The following is a 16,194-nucleotide window of genomic DNA, read 5'->3' as shown; positions in this document are numbered from 1 at the left end:
GAGTATATAGCATTCATCCCACCCGACCCCACTCCCCCTCCATTCACCTCTTAGACGACCACCCCTAATAAACTCATCTTTATCTATTATATGTTGTGTTTACCAAGAAGCTCCTTTGCACAAGTACACCTCTCCTGCACTATCCCTTCTATAATTTCCTGTTAATTAAAATTATATATGTTTCTCAATCTCAATACGACAAGAAAATCTAGTTGAATAAATTATTTGGTAAGAACTTCTCCCGGCCAGTTAAATATTGACCAAACTGAAAATCATATCCCAAGCATAATTCTAGGTAAGCGGACAAACATTTTTTGCTTTATAATTGGGGGCTGTCTAGAACTATCTGATACAAAATAGAAGTAGTTATTATTACTAAAAATGGAAGCAAACGGCTTTACATTGCCAAGTCACATGCATGTGAGCAGTTACAAGAGTGAAAAAACTTAGTAAGCTATTTACTAAGTTTGGACACTGAAAACATGCATGCAGCTATTTACACCAAAACAATATCCATATAATGATTTCAGTACCATGTGTACCTTTCCACAGTTTTGAGTAATGGATTTGAGGCTCCTATCATCAATTTATTGCGTTCAGTTCTTCTATCTTTACAATGCAACCAATTGCTTGGCTTTTCTGTGATTTTTCAATTGTACGACCCCCTGTTTCTGAATTCTGTGGCATCTAGATTCATGCTATAGCAAGCCCTAAATGCAGTATCTGATTGGTAGGGATAAGGGAAGAAATTTAACTTCATCAAAATGATGCATTTTAAAGGTATTACATGGATGCATCCCTTATTTTATTCCTATTCAGCTACCTCAATAGAAGTTACTTAGGGTGTACAAAGAAAACCGATAAATTGCACCAAACCGATAATTCGAGTCAAACCGGGAAAAAAAATTCGATGTGGTTTGGTTTGATTTGATTTGGTATTGGAAAATAAAACCCGACCATAATTGGTTTGGTTTGGTTTTAACTAAAAAAAAGTTAAACCGAAACCACACCAACCTCACAGTACATTTATATGATTTTTAAAAATATTTTATACATATAAATATTTATTGCGATGTAATTTATAAATATTTCTTAAACTTTTTCACGGTTTTATCTTTTAACGTGTTATTTCAAGTTTAGACTTAACATTTTTGAATGGTAAATAAATTTTATAGCCCATAAATGTAGTAACTCAAACAAAATTCAAATCAATACTAATGCTAACAAAAGAAATTCAAATCAATACTAATGCTAATAAAAGAAATTCAATTCAATACTAGGAATGGCGATAGTGTTGGATAATTATTTTAGTTTTACATTGGTTTATAATGAAAATGCATAACTTAGTTTATCTTTTTCTTTAGTGCTTAGTTATGTAATTAATATTAGTACTTATTAGCTATACTTATTTTAGCATGACCTATATAGTATTTTTAGATAATGTTAATTTTTATTATGGCTTATTAATTAGCAATATTTGTTTTATCTTTGTTATTGAATATTTTAGTATGATGCTATGACTTATCTCATATTATTGTGTTAGTTTCTTGAAAAACACATTATATAGTTGTATTTTACTAGAACTTAAGAAATATTTGGAGCACAAGTTACATATTGTTATGAAGACTTTACCGGGGAAAAAAACCCGAAACACCGAGATTGAAAAATCCGACTTTGTTGGTTTGGTTTGGTTTATAAATATAAAAACCCGACACCATTTGTTTGGTTTGATAATTGAAAAATCCGAACCAACCCGACATATATACATCCCTAGAAGTTCCCCTATGTGAACTTGCACTACTAGAATTTGATTATTAAAATGTCTAAATTTGAAAACATATCTTTGTTAAGATATAGTCTTTATATCTGACTATTAAATAACTAAGATTATTTATTTTCTCAGTATCTTAAAGTAAAATTTATCTTCGGTCTTTAGTTAAAAACTACTCCCTCCATTTTATCTTGGTATTACTAAATAGAGATAGAGAATCTTTAAGTAAAAGTCACTATCATTAATAGCAAATAAGTTGTTGTAAAAGAAAAAAATAATGCGCTTAATAAAGTGAAATCTGACAATTCAGATTTAAGCCTAAGTCTAACATTAATTAATTAGGAGATTTGGTTGAACCAATAAACACATTTTCATCTTACCATATCATATCATAGTAATCATTAGACTATATAATAAGCCTCTACCATTATCATGTAACTTCGCAAGTTCTTTTTTACTTTCTGATAATTTGATATGTAAATGACAAGGCAATAAATAAGTTTGGTTGCTTATTGCATTTTTTATGCAGATATAAACTTATCCAATAATGTTTTTCAGACAGTTTATATGATAAACGAAAGGCTAATGATGTTGCTGGTCAAGTAAAACTCTACATAACTTGCCATCAAATACTATTACAAGTTGATTATAGGAAACTATACTGAACATTTAAATCTTACAGGAACATTGACAAGTTAAAATTACATCAAAGATATTCTATTTCACATTTTGACTTGGTACTTAAATCCTATTAGGCTAATAACACATTAGTTTATTAACGGCCCATGATTGGACGAACCCAAATGATCACCTAAAAAGCCCATTATTACATCTGGACTTTTTTCTGGACCAAATCTTCATTCATGCAACCCAAACAAAGCCTTAACAACTCCAATAAAATCATACTTGTATCCATCTGCATGAAAATGCTTTGGTGGAATTATCTTTGTGTACACATAAAATGCTACACAAGCAATAGTAGGCCCAACCCAAAAGATCCAATGCCCATCCCAAAGATGACCTCCTCTAACAACAGCAGCCCCGAAACACCTCGCCGGATTCATCCCCGCTCCGGCGTAGCCCTTTTTCATGGTGACCGTAGTCGAGATGAACACAAGAAGGCCCAAAACTATACCAACAATGGACAAGACAGTGACAAGGCCAAGGGCCTTAGCTTGCCTATGATCATAAGCCATCCAAATTGAAGCAAAAAGAAAAACAAATGTACAAAAGATCTCAAGCCACAAAGCTTGGGCCATTTCTAGGCCCACTGTAATGGGCCCATTTGGGCCCGGTGCAATTACTGTTATGGTACAACCACCAAGTGAGAAAGTTTGTGCAATAGTAGAGCTAACTACTGCTTTTAGAGCTAGTGCACCTAAAATTGCTCCAACACATTGTGCCACCATGTAAATAATGGCTCTTGACATGGATATAATTCCGACAAGCGCGGCGGAGAAGGAGATGACGGGGTTTATGTGGCCACCGGACACCGGAACAACGGCGAGGAGTAGAATTGTGATCACAATTGCTATGAGAATTGACATGATCAAATTTGGCATTTTCACATCACTTTCAAAGGTGGAGATCACTATGGTGTCCAACATAAAAACAAGAACCGCCGAGCCTAGGAGCTCTCCCACTGACGCTCGCCATACCTATATTCATAAAGAGTTTAACTTTTATACACCGACAATTCATAAAAGTATTATGATAACTCACTCTATTCTATCAGAATAGTGGAATTAACATAATATAGACACATTGTGCCTATTCTTTTTAGAAGTTTTGTGAAGGCTGAAATAGAGATTAAATGTACTAACATCCAAAGAAAAGAAGTCAGAAATGCCCAGCCTTTGTGCCACTGTGAGAGAAGTATGCTTCTTTCCCTCATCATCAATATTCCTGCTAGAAAGAAGTCAAGTACATACATTAGGACAATGGGAAAAAATTGTCAAACAAAGTAAAATATCGACGATTGCGTATCGAATTCTTCAAAAATAGTGTATTTTTGAAGGATTTAAGGCAACATCATATTTTGAGAGTCCTAAAACATAGGTTAAGAGTGAGGAGGAACATTGACACATCGTGCATAATTAAACATATCGACTGATGAGTCGGATCCTCCAAAAACCGTACATTTTTTAAGGATCCGATATAGCTGTGGAGCGGAAACATATATATTTGGAAAGTCCGAACAATATAGGTTAAGAGTAAGGGAGAAAAGGACAGTATCACTTACTTTTTTGGTGTAGAAGAGAAAGGTTGAACTCTATTACTTCCACCAGAAAGTTGGCTTTCTTCATCGCCTAAAACATGACTAGCATTGGAAGCCATATTTGGGAGAGAAAAGTGTTGCTTATGCTTTAGCTTTTAATGATTTTTCTCTAAAATTGTGTGCATGGATTGGTTATAAATACTACTTCCAACGCTCACTGCCTATCTGCTTTTGTATTTAAAAAATAAGACAAGTAGCAGGTTCTGTGTACGTGTATACATATCAATCAAGAATCTCTTGGCCAATTTTGTAAGAGGAGTCAATTCTTTATTCATTGTCTTTTGTTAATTAGTATTTTATTATAATGTACATTCTACTACTAAATGTAAGGACTGAGACTGTTTTAGGACTACTTTATATGATTAAAGAAATTATTTTAGAATAGAAAGCCGTGCTTTTTCATTATTTATATATGCGGGAATCCAAAATATTACTCTTTCCGTCTCATATTACATATTTTTATTTTATACACAACCCTTAAGAAACATTAATTAGAAGAAAATTTCGACTATTTTACCTTATTTATGTCTTATCTCTCTTTATTGAATATTTATTCTATTTATGTATCATTTTCATCTTCAAGAATAATTACTTCTAAGGGTAAAATGAGAAAAAATTAATTAATTTTGTCTTGAACATAAAAAATGACGAATAATTTGAGACAACTTTTTAGAAATCACGACTGCTATTTTGAGACGGAGGGAGTACTATCTTCGTTCCAGATTATTTACCTTTTAAGGGGTTGTTTGGTACAGGGGATAAGGATAATAATCCAGGGATAGAATTTGGGATTAACTTTATCCCATGTGTGGTTTGGGGCATTAGTTAATCTCCGGACAACTTATACACTAAAATGATGTGATTAGTTATCACAAATAAAGGTGGAATAGCTAATTAATCTCATGGGATATCTTGAGATATCCCACCATTGTACAAAACGACCCCTATAGGTATTTGCACATTACTTAAGCAAAACATTTAACAACATTATATTAATCATAAAAGTATTTGTCTAAATTATCATATATCACTCTGTTATCTCAATTAATTAAGATCTATTAATTGAAGAGAATTCGAATAAAAGATTACACTAAAAGGGACATTGACACATCGTGCAGAATTATTATGTATATAAAAACACTAAAGGGAATGAAAAGATCCAATAATGGAGATCAAGTATCTTGTTTGTTGTGCATTGACAGATAGAGTGTATCAAAAAAAAAAAAACTAAAAAAAACAATCCACATCGTATAATGAAAGATAAAAGTGAAAGTCTCGTTCTTGCATAAGCAACCGAGAGACTAGGGATTTGCGTTGCTGGCTCCAAGATTTTTGGTTTGACGTAAAGAAGTAATAAATGAAGCCATAGTCAATTCAACTTCTCTATTTCAATAATAGTACAGTCTAGCTTCTTGATTTTTGTGGTGCATACTTTTTAGCAGCAAGTGATATGAAACTAGAAATTAAAAATAATTTTCTCACTGATGATAATGTGATATATGAGATTCTTTTTTGTAATCTTTGATCGTTTAAGTACAGTTAATAAGTATAACAATAATTACACTTCAATCCTAGACGTGTTGAGATAGCTACGTAAATTCTTACTTATCATGATTTCTGTATTGTGGTTAGATTAAAATACTTTTCCAAACAAATTGAGATCGATTATATAAATTCTTATTGATTATGGGATTACATTGGATTTGTTTTTGTTGTTGCTATCATGACATCTCTATTGTGAAAATCTATCACAAATTAGTTAGTTTTAAGCTAAATTCCAGCCTATTATTGTCCTCTAATATTTTTGCTTTTTTCAGATTTAGGATCGGCAATGTGAGCAAGCTCACGCATGCTGGGTTATAGCTTAGTAAACTCAAAATCTTAATAAAATTTTAAATGTCAAAAGTACACGATAAAAGTTATAGTTAGTATTGACTTCTAATATGCATTAAGTTATTTTCCAACATTAACAAAGCAAATGACAAGTTCTTTTTCTTTATTCTTTCTTGACTATACTTATTACATTCACTTTTACTTGTCTACTATTAACTTTGCACACCCCTTAAGAAATAATAAATAAAGTACATAATTTACCATGATACCCATATTAATTGGTGTATAGTCTTAATGGATTTGGAAAATGATTTGAAATGAGTAATTAATGCTAAAGGCAAAACAAGAAAAATAAATTATTTTTTTCTTGATATTCGAAAAGTGACGAATAAAAAAGAAAATTTATTTTTAGAATACTTGACAACTAAAAGTGAACGGAGGGAGTATTTTCTTCTCCGTAGACCAACCAAAAAAGGGGGAGGGGGAAGACGACTTAGAAAATTACACTTTTACTTGACACATTTTGACTTTTCACGCCCCTTAATAAATAATAAATGAAGTGCATAATTTACCATGATACACATATCAATTGATGCATATTTTATTGGATTTGAGAAAATAATTTGAAATGAGTAATAAATACTGTGAGTATAACAGGAAAAAAAAATTTGTCTTCCCTTGATATGCGTAAAGTGACAAGTAAAAATGAAAATCTATTTTAATATACATGTCAAGTAAAAGTGAACGGAGGGAGTAGTACCATTCATGAATTCAATGGTATTTAAAGATATAGGTGGGGCAATCTTTTTGTTGTTATACTTATTACAGGAATAGTGACAATCTTTGGGTTGGATTCATTTATTAGGCGGGTCACGAAGTTTTCTCATTCTTTAATTCTTCACTATTAATTAAACCGGTCAAATTTATAGCAAGTTTTAGTCCCACAAAGTTCCTCCAAAGAGCTGCATTTATATATAGTTTTTTATATTAATTTTTACATATTTAATTAAGTCAAAATATACATCTTATTCTACTTCAATGATATACTGTATGTATTTTCTAAACGGTTTCACATACTTAAAGAAAAAACTTGCGAAAAGTAGTGTAGTTATCCACAAGAGTAAGCTAAATCAAATTTAAATTACGATGTGTTTTACATTTTGAATCGTCGCTATCGACCATCACAATTATCAGTCGTGATTAACCTTTAGAGTTTGCTTTATCAAGTAAATAGTTTTTAAAATATCATATAAATTAAGATTTTCACTTATATACATGATATAATATTTAGTTACAATATTATTTTAATTTTATATTAATTAAGTTTTACATAAAAGAAAGTATATTCATTCCAATGTTGAGAAAATAAATAATTTTATTTTTTAGTAATCTGATTTAGAATAATATTTTTATAATCTAATATGTAGTTTTACTTACTCTTCCTATTTAAATGCTAAGGGATTTCAATTATCACAACTGATACTTTTGGGGGGGGTTGTCACCAGAAAAGCAAAGGAAAAATAGAAAGTAACCAAAGCCTAAAAGAAAGCAACTATCTTTTCATGCTCATTAATTTGAATCATAAATCCACCTGTTTTACTTCTAGTTGCAACTACAAATTTCCTTTTTCTTCTATTATAGTATGAAAGAACAGTAAAAGAAAAACTTTTTAGCTGTATAACTTTTTCTTTAAAAGTATACTTCTTAGTTCTTACTAAGATTGTCCAAAACGTTATCCGAACACCATCCAAATTTGTCACAGTATTAGCACAAGCTTTGACTTTTGAGTGTTTGATATTTCCATAAGAGGAAAAAGGAAAGAAAAAAATGGAGAGACCACTCTCCCGTCCATATTATCTGTCCTTTTAAGATTTTTGTACATTTAAAAAAAAAAAATAATAATCTTATTAAACTATCATTTTAAGTAGAGATATCATTTATATGAATTTTTGATAGACTAGTCAAAAAAAGGAATACTTACGCATTTTGGTTAAATTTTATATATATAATGAATTTAAATACTATTCCAAGTTACCAACCATATTGGGTTAGATGGAGAAGGCTAAAAGTCAACACTTTCATGGCATTAAATGGGAAGCTGATAAAAGTGGGAGAGATGTCATGAATTAGAATCATAGTCTTGGAGCCCATATATAGTCTAAAATATCACATATTCACACTTTCACATAAATTTTGACACATGCATCAGTTTAAAGCATTTATGACTTCAAGATATTGTGGCCTAGTGGACTCCCTTTTTCTTTTTTAGGGAACATTTTCCCAGACATATCATGTCCAATCTTTGCTGAAGTTGATGCCCAGTTAAGTTTCACGTTGAAGGATAAAGCGTTTTTTAATATAAACGACTATATCTCTAAAGTCAATAATTTTATACGAGAAACTAATGAACTCAATCACAAGCTACCGTTATTTTTTAGTTTTCTGTTGAGGTCTATCCTGCAAAAATACTTAAGTTGAATCGGTGATTGATTTCTATGTTTCGTCGTAAACCTAATTGGTTATTTTCAATTACGTTGTTTCTAGTGATTCACATGGCATCATCAAATGATATAAGTCTTGGATAAGAATCTACATTTTACTAGAACACCCTTGTTGATGATCCTATACTCCGACAACATCTAAGATTCCTCGAACAATATAATATTCATGTAACATCAATTCAAGCTTGCTCAATCTGACTTAGAAACCGAGACTTCTGATTAAGAATGAAGGAGTAGTTGCTGTAATTCTTAGCCCTCTAATTTGAAAAATGAGATTACAGCTTGACTAGTATTGCTTGGGCTTTCGACAGAATGAAGGAATCAGCATCCATTTGCATGAAATAATACGCTCAAAATTTCAACAAAATCAAAAAACAAATACGCTCAAAATTTCAAAATTTGACTCGCTCTCAGCTCGTGCCCTTTGGACCTTTCTGTTAAGTGATTGATTTGAAACTTTGAATATGGAACGGAATGGGTCCGAAAAGAAAAGTAGAGTCTGCCAACATTGAACTCCAAAATAGAATTATATCCTAATATCAATTCAATACTGTTCTTGTGTTTTTAATAATTAAACTGTTGGTAATTTCTCGTATGTGCTTCTTTCCTAATCAAAAGATAAGAATAGCGCAATTCTAACGCTCAAAAGATAGGAAATTAACAATCCTTTTCTGTGAGTGAAAACACTAGAAAGAATGTTTGTACGATTGTATCTTCTTTTCTTTTTTTTTGGTAATTGTCGTATTGTATCTTCTATATGCTTCCTTGTTAGTTAGTACTTATGTATGAAAAACTAAAACTATAGGAAATTTTTCTATCCTACATCTTCTTACATAGATACAAATATACTTCTATTTGAACTACTATTTCTATTATCTAAAAGTAAATGAATGAATTTTATGCCTTAGGAGTCCTACTCGCTCAAATCCACTTGTTAGCTTTCCATTTCTTAGCATATACACTCTTTGTCCATAAATATTTGAACTACTATCTCTATTATCTATATCTATCTATATTTAGTATATCTATCTATATTTAGATGTTCCGGGTTAATGGTTCTGTTTTGCTAACTCATCAAATACTCTCTATATCATACGTCTGTGCGTCATTGGCTAACATATGTATTCCCTTTTTCTTTTGGCGCGAACATATGTATTCTTCTCATCTTAATTCTTTGTTCATCTAATTTTCTTCAACAATGGTAAACTGTTATAGTTTATCTAGAATCTTGATTAATAAAAATGGTCCTTTAATTCCACAAATCAGTGATCAAAACTTTTAGGACCAGTCTACAGAGATGTCACTTTGCATCAACTCGTAATTAAAGATATTCTAGCCAAACCCTCATACTAGTACAATACCTTGAGAATTGTTTAGCTTTAATTTCCACAGGAGTAAGGTATATTATTCTAGCTAAAAGGACCACTACCATTGATATATTGATAGAGGAGGAGGACTAAATGACAAATCTATACTTTGCCCAATTGCCAAGCCATTCAATGGCATCTGCAATTTTGGGAAAGCTGGTGGCCGCGTGTGAATTATTTCAAGGCAAAGGACCACCTGATTCGATATTGTTGTTTACTCTGATCCGATCGAATTTCATTTACCAGCACATACTTACTCTAAATTCCTGCGACCGAGTCTTTCTAGCCCCTATGAACATCTTTTCTTAATGTATTGAAGAGGGCCTCTCAAACCGGTGAAAAGTGGTGGATGTCTACTAACAGCCATTCCTGGCTCGACATCTCCTTTGAAAGCTTTTCACATTTGCTATTGAATATGTATTATAGCTATGGGATGTTTTGGGTTGAAGTGAAAAAAAACAAGTTTGTTAATATTGTCATCAAACAGGCACTATACCTTATGTCAGAATCAGTATCACTAATCATTCAATTTAATTCATGAGAGCTACAAGTGTAACTACCTTTCTGAAGCCGTAAAATTAGAGCTCACACAAAAACTTAAACTATGATTGCCAGAAAATCAACTACTTCACTTAGGAAGTGCTAGCTTTACAGAACATCCAGTCTTGGTCTTGCCAAGTTGGACTGCGTAGATACAAAAAAAAAAGAAAAAAAGAAGAGCAAATGCAAGGAAAGAAGAGGATGAGAACCTTGTCCATCACTTAGCACAAACGCCAGTTACACGACCCCAGAAGGAAGGCGCAAGACCAGCTGTCCTCCGAAAACACTGCAATACATTCACAAAATGAGAAGACTGTGGTCAATAGAGCATTGTGAAAAGCAAGGCAGGCATGGATGCCGGTAGTCAAGGAACAGATAGAATGTGAAGCTTATTTAACCTTTTAACATAGTAGTAACAGAAGTCTGCTAAGATGAAGGTTTGAACAATTTCAGAGATAAGAACCATAGAAGGCCATAGACCGTGACCCAATGCTACAAGCAGATGGCCACGACTGTCCAAAACCTGTCGTCGGGCCAAGAGAAACTCATAAGGTTAGTAGAATTGAATAGAATGCATGCAAAAATGGATTAAAAAGAATGATGATATCCCTCAATCACAATTGTAAACTTAAGCTAATGAACAAACTCCTCCTACATGAAACTTGTCCAACAGATTTAACATCCTTTTATCAATTTTATACAATGTACCATAGTCAGTACTTGGTGCGCAACCTGATTTTGTGCCCAACTACGGGAAGTGTCCCGTAGAAAGGTAACATAAGGCACATAAGAAATAGGACAAAACAATGATTAAACAAAGCACCGTACGAGCTCTCATTTTTTTCTTCAACTAGAAGACTATTCAAAACCATGTTAGTTCTAGAATGGTAAAAGGCTTCTACCAAATAGATACTGCACCTACACCAAATATGAAGGAGCAAATAACTTGTCAATGATAATTTATGTGATATGTCTCATCAGAATTTTGCAAATCAAACCTGGAGAACCCAATGAGCGCAGCTTAAGAACCTTGCAATACCCAATGCAAATACATAGTGAGCTGTGAATGGTTCAACTATCTGTAGACAATATAACAAGCAGGTTGTCAAACTTGCAAAAACGTCATACCCAAACTCCCGAGCCAGAACAAAAATTTTAAGAAAGCAAATCTGCATGTGCATCAACAATGACCAGTAATTATACCTTAGTGTTTTGCATGACACGAAGTTGAGGTAGCACGGAAACTGCTTCCAAGTAAACACAGAAAGCCCAGAAGATTCTGTTGATGAAGTGATGTGATGTTGATGGGTGAATTAGTAAGGCTAAGGCAGCACAAGGGATCGCCTGCACAAAAGTGTACATTAAAATTACTTCTTAAGGATAAGCCAGAGAAAATCTCCCTGCAGCATACGTCGAAAAGAGCATGCAACCAAGATCTACAAACTAAAAGAGAGGACGATGAAAAAACCAAGTGACTTGTACGGATCAAAGATATTTGAATTTCCCAAATGCCTATAAAACTAAGAGAGCCTCATTTGAGTGGCTCGGAGTCTAGTCAGAATTCAAAGACAGTTATATTCCAATAAAAAAATCTAGTCATGAATTCTAAAGATATATGGAATTGAAGGGAAGCTTCTACAGTTGTCCTATCAAAAAAAAAAATGGGGGGGGGGGGGGGGGGGAACTTCTAGAATTAAGACGAGATAGAGGTTTCTAGTCATTTTGCTCACATACCATTAATAAAAGTAATAAAATGTTCTCCAATTTCCAAATATTTGAGATCTTCTTTTAATAAAAGCCAAATATTTGGGATCACTTTTTTGTTCAGGATAAAGCCAAAAATATGAGATTACTTCTAGTTGGAGTCTGATATAACTTGACGTAAATTATACATCATAGAAAAGTGAGAATGAAACTCCTTTCCTTTAACCTTCAGATCTACTCAAATGCATTCTACTAAATTGAACAAACTTCATCATCTTACAAACCCGCTTTAGTACAAATCACAAGAAAACTTAATCCTATGGAGTTTTTGAGAGTTATCAGTGCAAATGGATCTTTTCTAATCAAATTCCATGTTATCTCTATCTTTTTCATTTGTCAGCTACCTATTAAAAATTGTAACAGAATGCTCATTATCATTCAAACAATCACATATGACAAAGAAAGACGATTGAGCTACACCTACAGTCCAGCTCTCCCTAAATCACTCGCACAGCCAAAACCGGGAGGTGGTAGCTATGTGTATCAAAGACCATCACATAAGTGTATGAACTACCAAAGAAAAAACTTCTCAAATCTACTCCCTAGTCTAGACCCTGTATGAAGCACATATATAAGTGAAGCTGTTTGAAGACTTACCACATAATAAATTGCACAATTGTCTTTGTCCTCCATGTAACTTGATTTAAGATTAAAACGGATCATATATATAACCCACAAGGTTGTAGCCAATGTAGCTAAATCAAGTAAGGTGTGTATATCATATTCCATGACGAAACTACAATACAGTCTAACAGCCAAAAATATAGCTGTGAGCTCCTGGGATTTGAGTGAAAGCCCTGCAATAGTATGAAATGAGAATTACGAATGATCAGTGGCACATAAAAGACAAACAAAACTGACAACGCAATTAAAAAAACCCAGGATGGGATTGACTCAGAATAAAATTGAGAAATAGATTCCTATGTTTAAGAAGAAAATTTCCGGTTTCTACTACTATAACTAACAGATCACAAAAGAGTACCAAACAATATCATTAAAATTGACAAAATGCTTAAATATTGTCTTGTGTGCACAAGGACACATGACTCCAAAGAGGCTGTCATTTTCTATCAACAATGCAGCACCACCGCCTTGCATAACCCACCTCAATAGCACATACATACTTTTCAACATGCATGAATAATAGAAAAAAAGTAAAGAGGATAGCAAACACAGAAATCGTGAGGAAAATAAACTTTGGCATTTGTGGAAGTTATTTTGAACGAAAAACATGAAAAGATACTCACTATCGATTTCGCAATGCATCATATTGGGGCTATATCCAGAGGCCAAATTTAGCCCCCCCTAGAAGATTGACTATGAATTGGTTCAGACAAGATTGTTGTGCCTAATGTAGAAAATTCACATACTTGAGTTCAGCCTTCCAAGAAAATGAAATGGAATTCAAATAATATGGTTGAATAGATGAGTGTTACAAGAGCTTTATGGGATAGGAAGAGACCTAAGCAAAAATTATAGAACGGCACGATCAATGTTATATGGGAACAAATGTTATGTTTCTAAGGCCTATCCACATAATAAATGTTTTAGAAATGTTGAAGTTAAGATTGACGAACCATTAAAAAAGATTGTTAAAGGCTATAACTAATCATATTCGGCAAGGATGCAAATAGCATGGCAATGATAAAATGCAAAAAAGTTCGACTAAGATTATTTGGTCATGTTCTATGTACACATCCTTTTTTTTATGAAGTGTCCTATGTTTTTTTTAATAAGGATGAAGTGTCCTATGTAAACATCCTCATGCACCAGTTCTTAGGGTGGACACTCTGACAATTAAAAGTGAAATAACGAATTAGGCCTAAAATCTAGTGGAGAGAAATGTCTCAAAAGGCACATAATCAAAATCAATGCAGATTAAACTAAAAACATAATATAACGGAACCAAATATCCATAAAGGAAATCCCACTAATTGAGATTAGGGCTTAATATTGTTGTTATTCTTACACCGATCTGGTCTTTTATTCTGGTAATACACTTGCATTGTCGTGTAGGGATAACAGATAAGTATGAGACCTAGAGAACCTCTAGTTTTTTTGAGAACTCATAATTTTCCTTAACATATAAATTTTATTATTGGAGCGAAGCAAGCAGAGGATTCATATAGCCAAGCCCAACTAGCTTGGTTTGAGGAATAGTTAATTGATTGATTGATATCCAGAGGTGTGTGTAATTAGATAAAGAAGCTGAAGGGAAGTGAACACCATAAAGGTACTTGTGCTTCTTTAGAAAAAAAAATTGAAAGACAATTGCTTCAGGAATCTCAACCTATGATGTCGGCACTACCAAAGAGACAGAAAGCAAATGTTTGACCTCCTCTTCACCTGCACTGTGTTGATTTAAAAAGGATAAAGGGGACACAATTTTCTGAGAAGAACAAACCCATCATTTCCGGACCTCCTATTCTGATAAGCACGAGACGCCATATAGCCAGTGCACTGGCCATTGAGGTAGCTGAAGTAAAAAAAGGGTCTCCAATACTCCTTATGGAGTGAAGTATGTTTTCATATAAATGCAAATGATTCATGACTTATGTAGCTACTTAATCTAACCTCCAAAGATGGTCGATGGCCCATAAATTAAGAAAAGACACAAAAAGGCAAAAGATAATAAAGGTATAGTATAGGACAGAAAACTTTTTTTGCATAGTCCAACTATGAAGCTGGTACCATAATCAGTCACATTCATAACATTAAAACGTCAGTAAAATTATTATTGTCCAATCAACTAGAACCCTCTCTCTTTACCACGACGGCCATAACATAGGACTAAAATTAACAAGATCCACCCATCCCCAATCCCAAACTCTTCAAAATTATAACAGCCTATAAATTAACTAGCTAACATAAGCAAAACATAACTATACTCTGCAATTAACAAGTCATAAGGTGAATATGGCCCATTGTAGGATTAAACAAGAAAAAAATGTACCTAGTTATTCCATTAACTTTCAATGCAAACCAAGAAAATTGAACCCCTAAAATTCAGCAATAGTCATAAACCTCAACTCTAATCATCTAAAATTACATTAAACAAATTTCTAAAACACTATAAAATTAGTGTCTTTGTCCAAAAAGGTTCTCAATTTCAACCCAGAATCGCCAATCAATAAAAGTAAACGAATCAATAAGTTATAACATCATCTAATCAAGCACCAGACAAGGAAAAATCATATCTTTTGAAATTCTTTTTTTTTTTAAAAGCACCTTTTTTCTGCTTCCCATGTTTAACAATAAATAAAAAAGACAACTTTTTAATATAATGGAGGGGTTGTGTTATTACCAGCACAAGTTTTCTCTTTCATGAGCTTATAGATAAGGACAGAGATTCCGATGGCGTGAACAGCCTCGGCAGCCACGAAAAGGTTGTCGTGATCGTGGACAATGGCGCGTAGCAGCACTAACGCCGCCATGCCGGCGACCACCGCCAGAAAAGCCTTCACCTTTGGCGGTTGCCGTCGAACCCATGTTGATACGGCGTGGATCGGCCTCCTCGGCGCCTTCATTCTGCTTTCTTCGTTGTGTAATTTGGAAAAGAAAAAAATCGACAATGTAATAAAAATTTGGAGCGTTTGTACACGTCGATGTATATACACTTTTTGTAAGTTACTTTACTTGATTGTAGTAAAGCTTATTTTGGGTTTTTACACGGATTCGGGCTATATCCGTTAATCGGGCCGGGCTGACCCATTTACAACTCAGTTGAGCTTCGGGTCAGCCTGGTACTGTAGCATAGGGGCGGGTTGGGCGGGAGCGGGTTTCAAACGAACAGTTTTTTATACCGGTACACCGGAACCCGCTAAGTCCGTTAACGGGTTGTTAACGGGCTACAGCCCGGTTCAGCCCGTTTTGTAACGTTTTTTTTTGTTGGCCAACGGCCTTTTTTTGAAGAAATGGCCATTTCGGCCTACCCTCTTAAGAAAATAGCCCCCACACCCCTAGTTTTTGATAAATTATAATTTTAACCTTTTAAAAACTATAAATAGCCCCACTTCTTCTTCATTTTTCCTCACAATTCACTCTCTTACTACTCTAATTCTCTCTTGATATTATTGATTATTGTTCTTAAATTCTCAATTACTTATTATTTTAAGTTTCATCAAATATTTAGTTTAGCCA

The 16,194-nt window shown here is 33.4% G+C and overlaps 2 protein-coding genes across 3 annotated transcripts; both read right to left on the bottom strand.

The window, feature by feature from the left end:
- Window positions 1-2,362: 2,362 nt before the first annotated feature.
- On the bottom strand, window positions 2,363-4,177 carry LOC104120575 (probable aquaporin PIP2-8). Of its 2 annotated transcripts, none has more exons than XM_009632369.4 (3): window positions 4,014-4,177; window positions 3,595-3,676; window positions 2,363-3,429 (listed from the first exon to the last, which is right to left on the bottom strand). In XM_009632369.4, the coding sequence occupies exons 1-3, from the start codon at window positions 4,106-4,108 to the stop codon at window positions 2,629-2,631; spliced, it is 978 nt and encodes a 325-aa protein (XP_009630664.1). In that variant the 5' UTR covers window positions 4,109-4,177; the 3' UTR covers window positions 2,363-2,628.
- Window positions 4,178-10,247: 6,070 nt separating this feature from the next.
- Window positions 10,248-15,670, bottom strand: LOC104120576 (uncharacterized). Its single transcript, XM_009632370.4, has 6 exons — window positions 15,359-15,670; window positions 12,652-12,851; window positions 11,494-11,634; window positions 11,289-11,369; window positions 10,689-10,813; window positions 10,248-10,576 (listed from the first exon to the last, which is right to left on the bottom strand). The coding sequence occupies exons 1-6, from the start codon at window positions 15,579-15,581 to the stop codon at window positions 10,528-10,530; spliced, it is 819 nt and encodes a 272-aa protein (XP_009630665.1). The 5' UTR covers window positions 15,582-15,670; the 3' UTR covers window positions 10,248-10,527.
- Between the last annotated feature and the right edge of the window lie 524 nt (window positions 15,671-16,194).

The sequence above is a fragment of the Nicotiana tomentosiformis genome, chromosome 10, assembly GCF_000390325.3.
Source record: "Nicotiana tomentosiformis chromosome 10, ASM39032v3, whole genome shotgun sequence".
Classification (NCBI taxonomy): domain Eukaryota; kingdom Viridiplantae; phylum Streptophyta; class Magnoliopsida; order Solanales; family Solanaceae; genus Nicotiana; species Nicotiana tomentosiformis.
The sequence above is the reverse complement of the archived record's forward strand: the minus strand, read 5'-3'. Positions and strand labels throughout refer to the sequence as shown.

Coding starts and splice junctions, on each gene's coding strand:
- LOC104120575 (XM_009632369.4), bottom strand. CDS start 4,108: ATGGCTTCCAATGCTAGTCATGTTTTAGGCGATGAAGAAAGCCAACTT. Junction 3,677..4,013: donor TTCTCTTCTACACCAAAAAA/GTAAGTGATACT, acceptor TCTTTCTAGCAG/GAATATTGATGATGAGGGAA. Junction 3,430..3,594: donor CTGACTTCTTTTCTTTGGAT/GTTAGTACATTT, acceptor TTATGAATATAG/GTATGGCGAGCGTCAGTGGG.
- LOC104120576 (XM_009632370.4), bottom strand. CDS start 15,581: ATGAAGGCGCCGAGGAGGCCGATCCACGCCGTATCAACATGGGTTCGA. Junction 11,635..12,651: donor ATTGTGCAATTTATTATGTG/GTAAGTCTTCAA, acceptor ACTTTTGTGCAG/GCGATCCCTTGTGCTGCCTT. Junction 11,370..11,493: donor GTGTCATGCAAAACACTAAG/GTATAATTACTG, acceptor TATTGTCTACAG/ATAGTTGAACCATTCACAGC.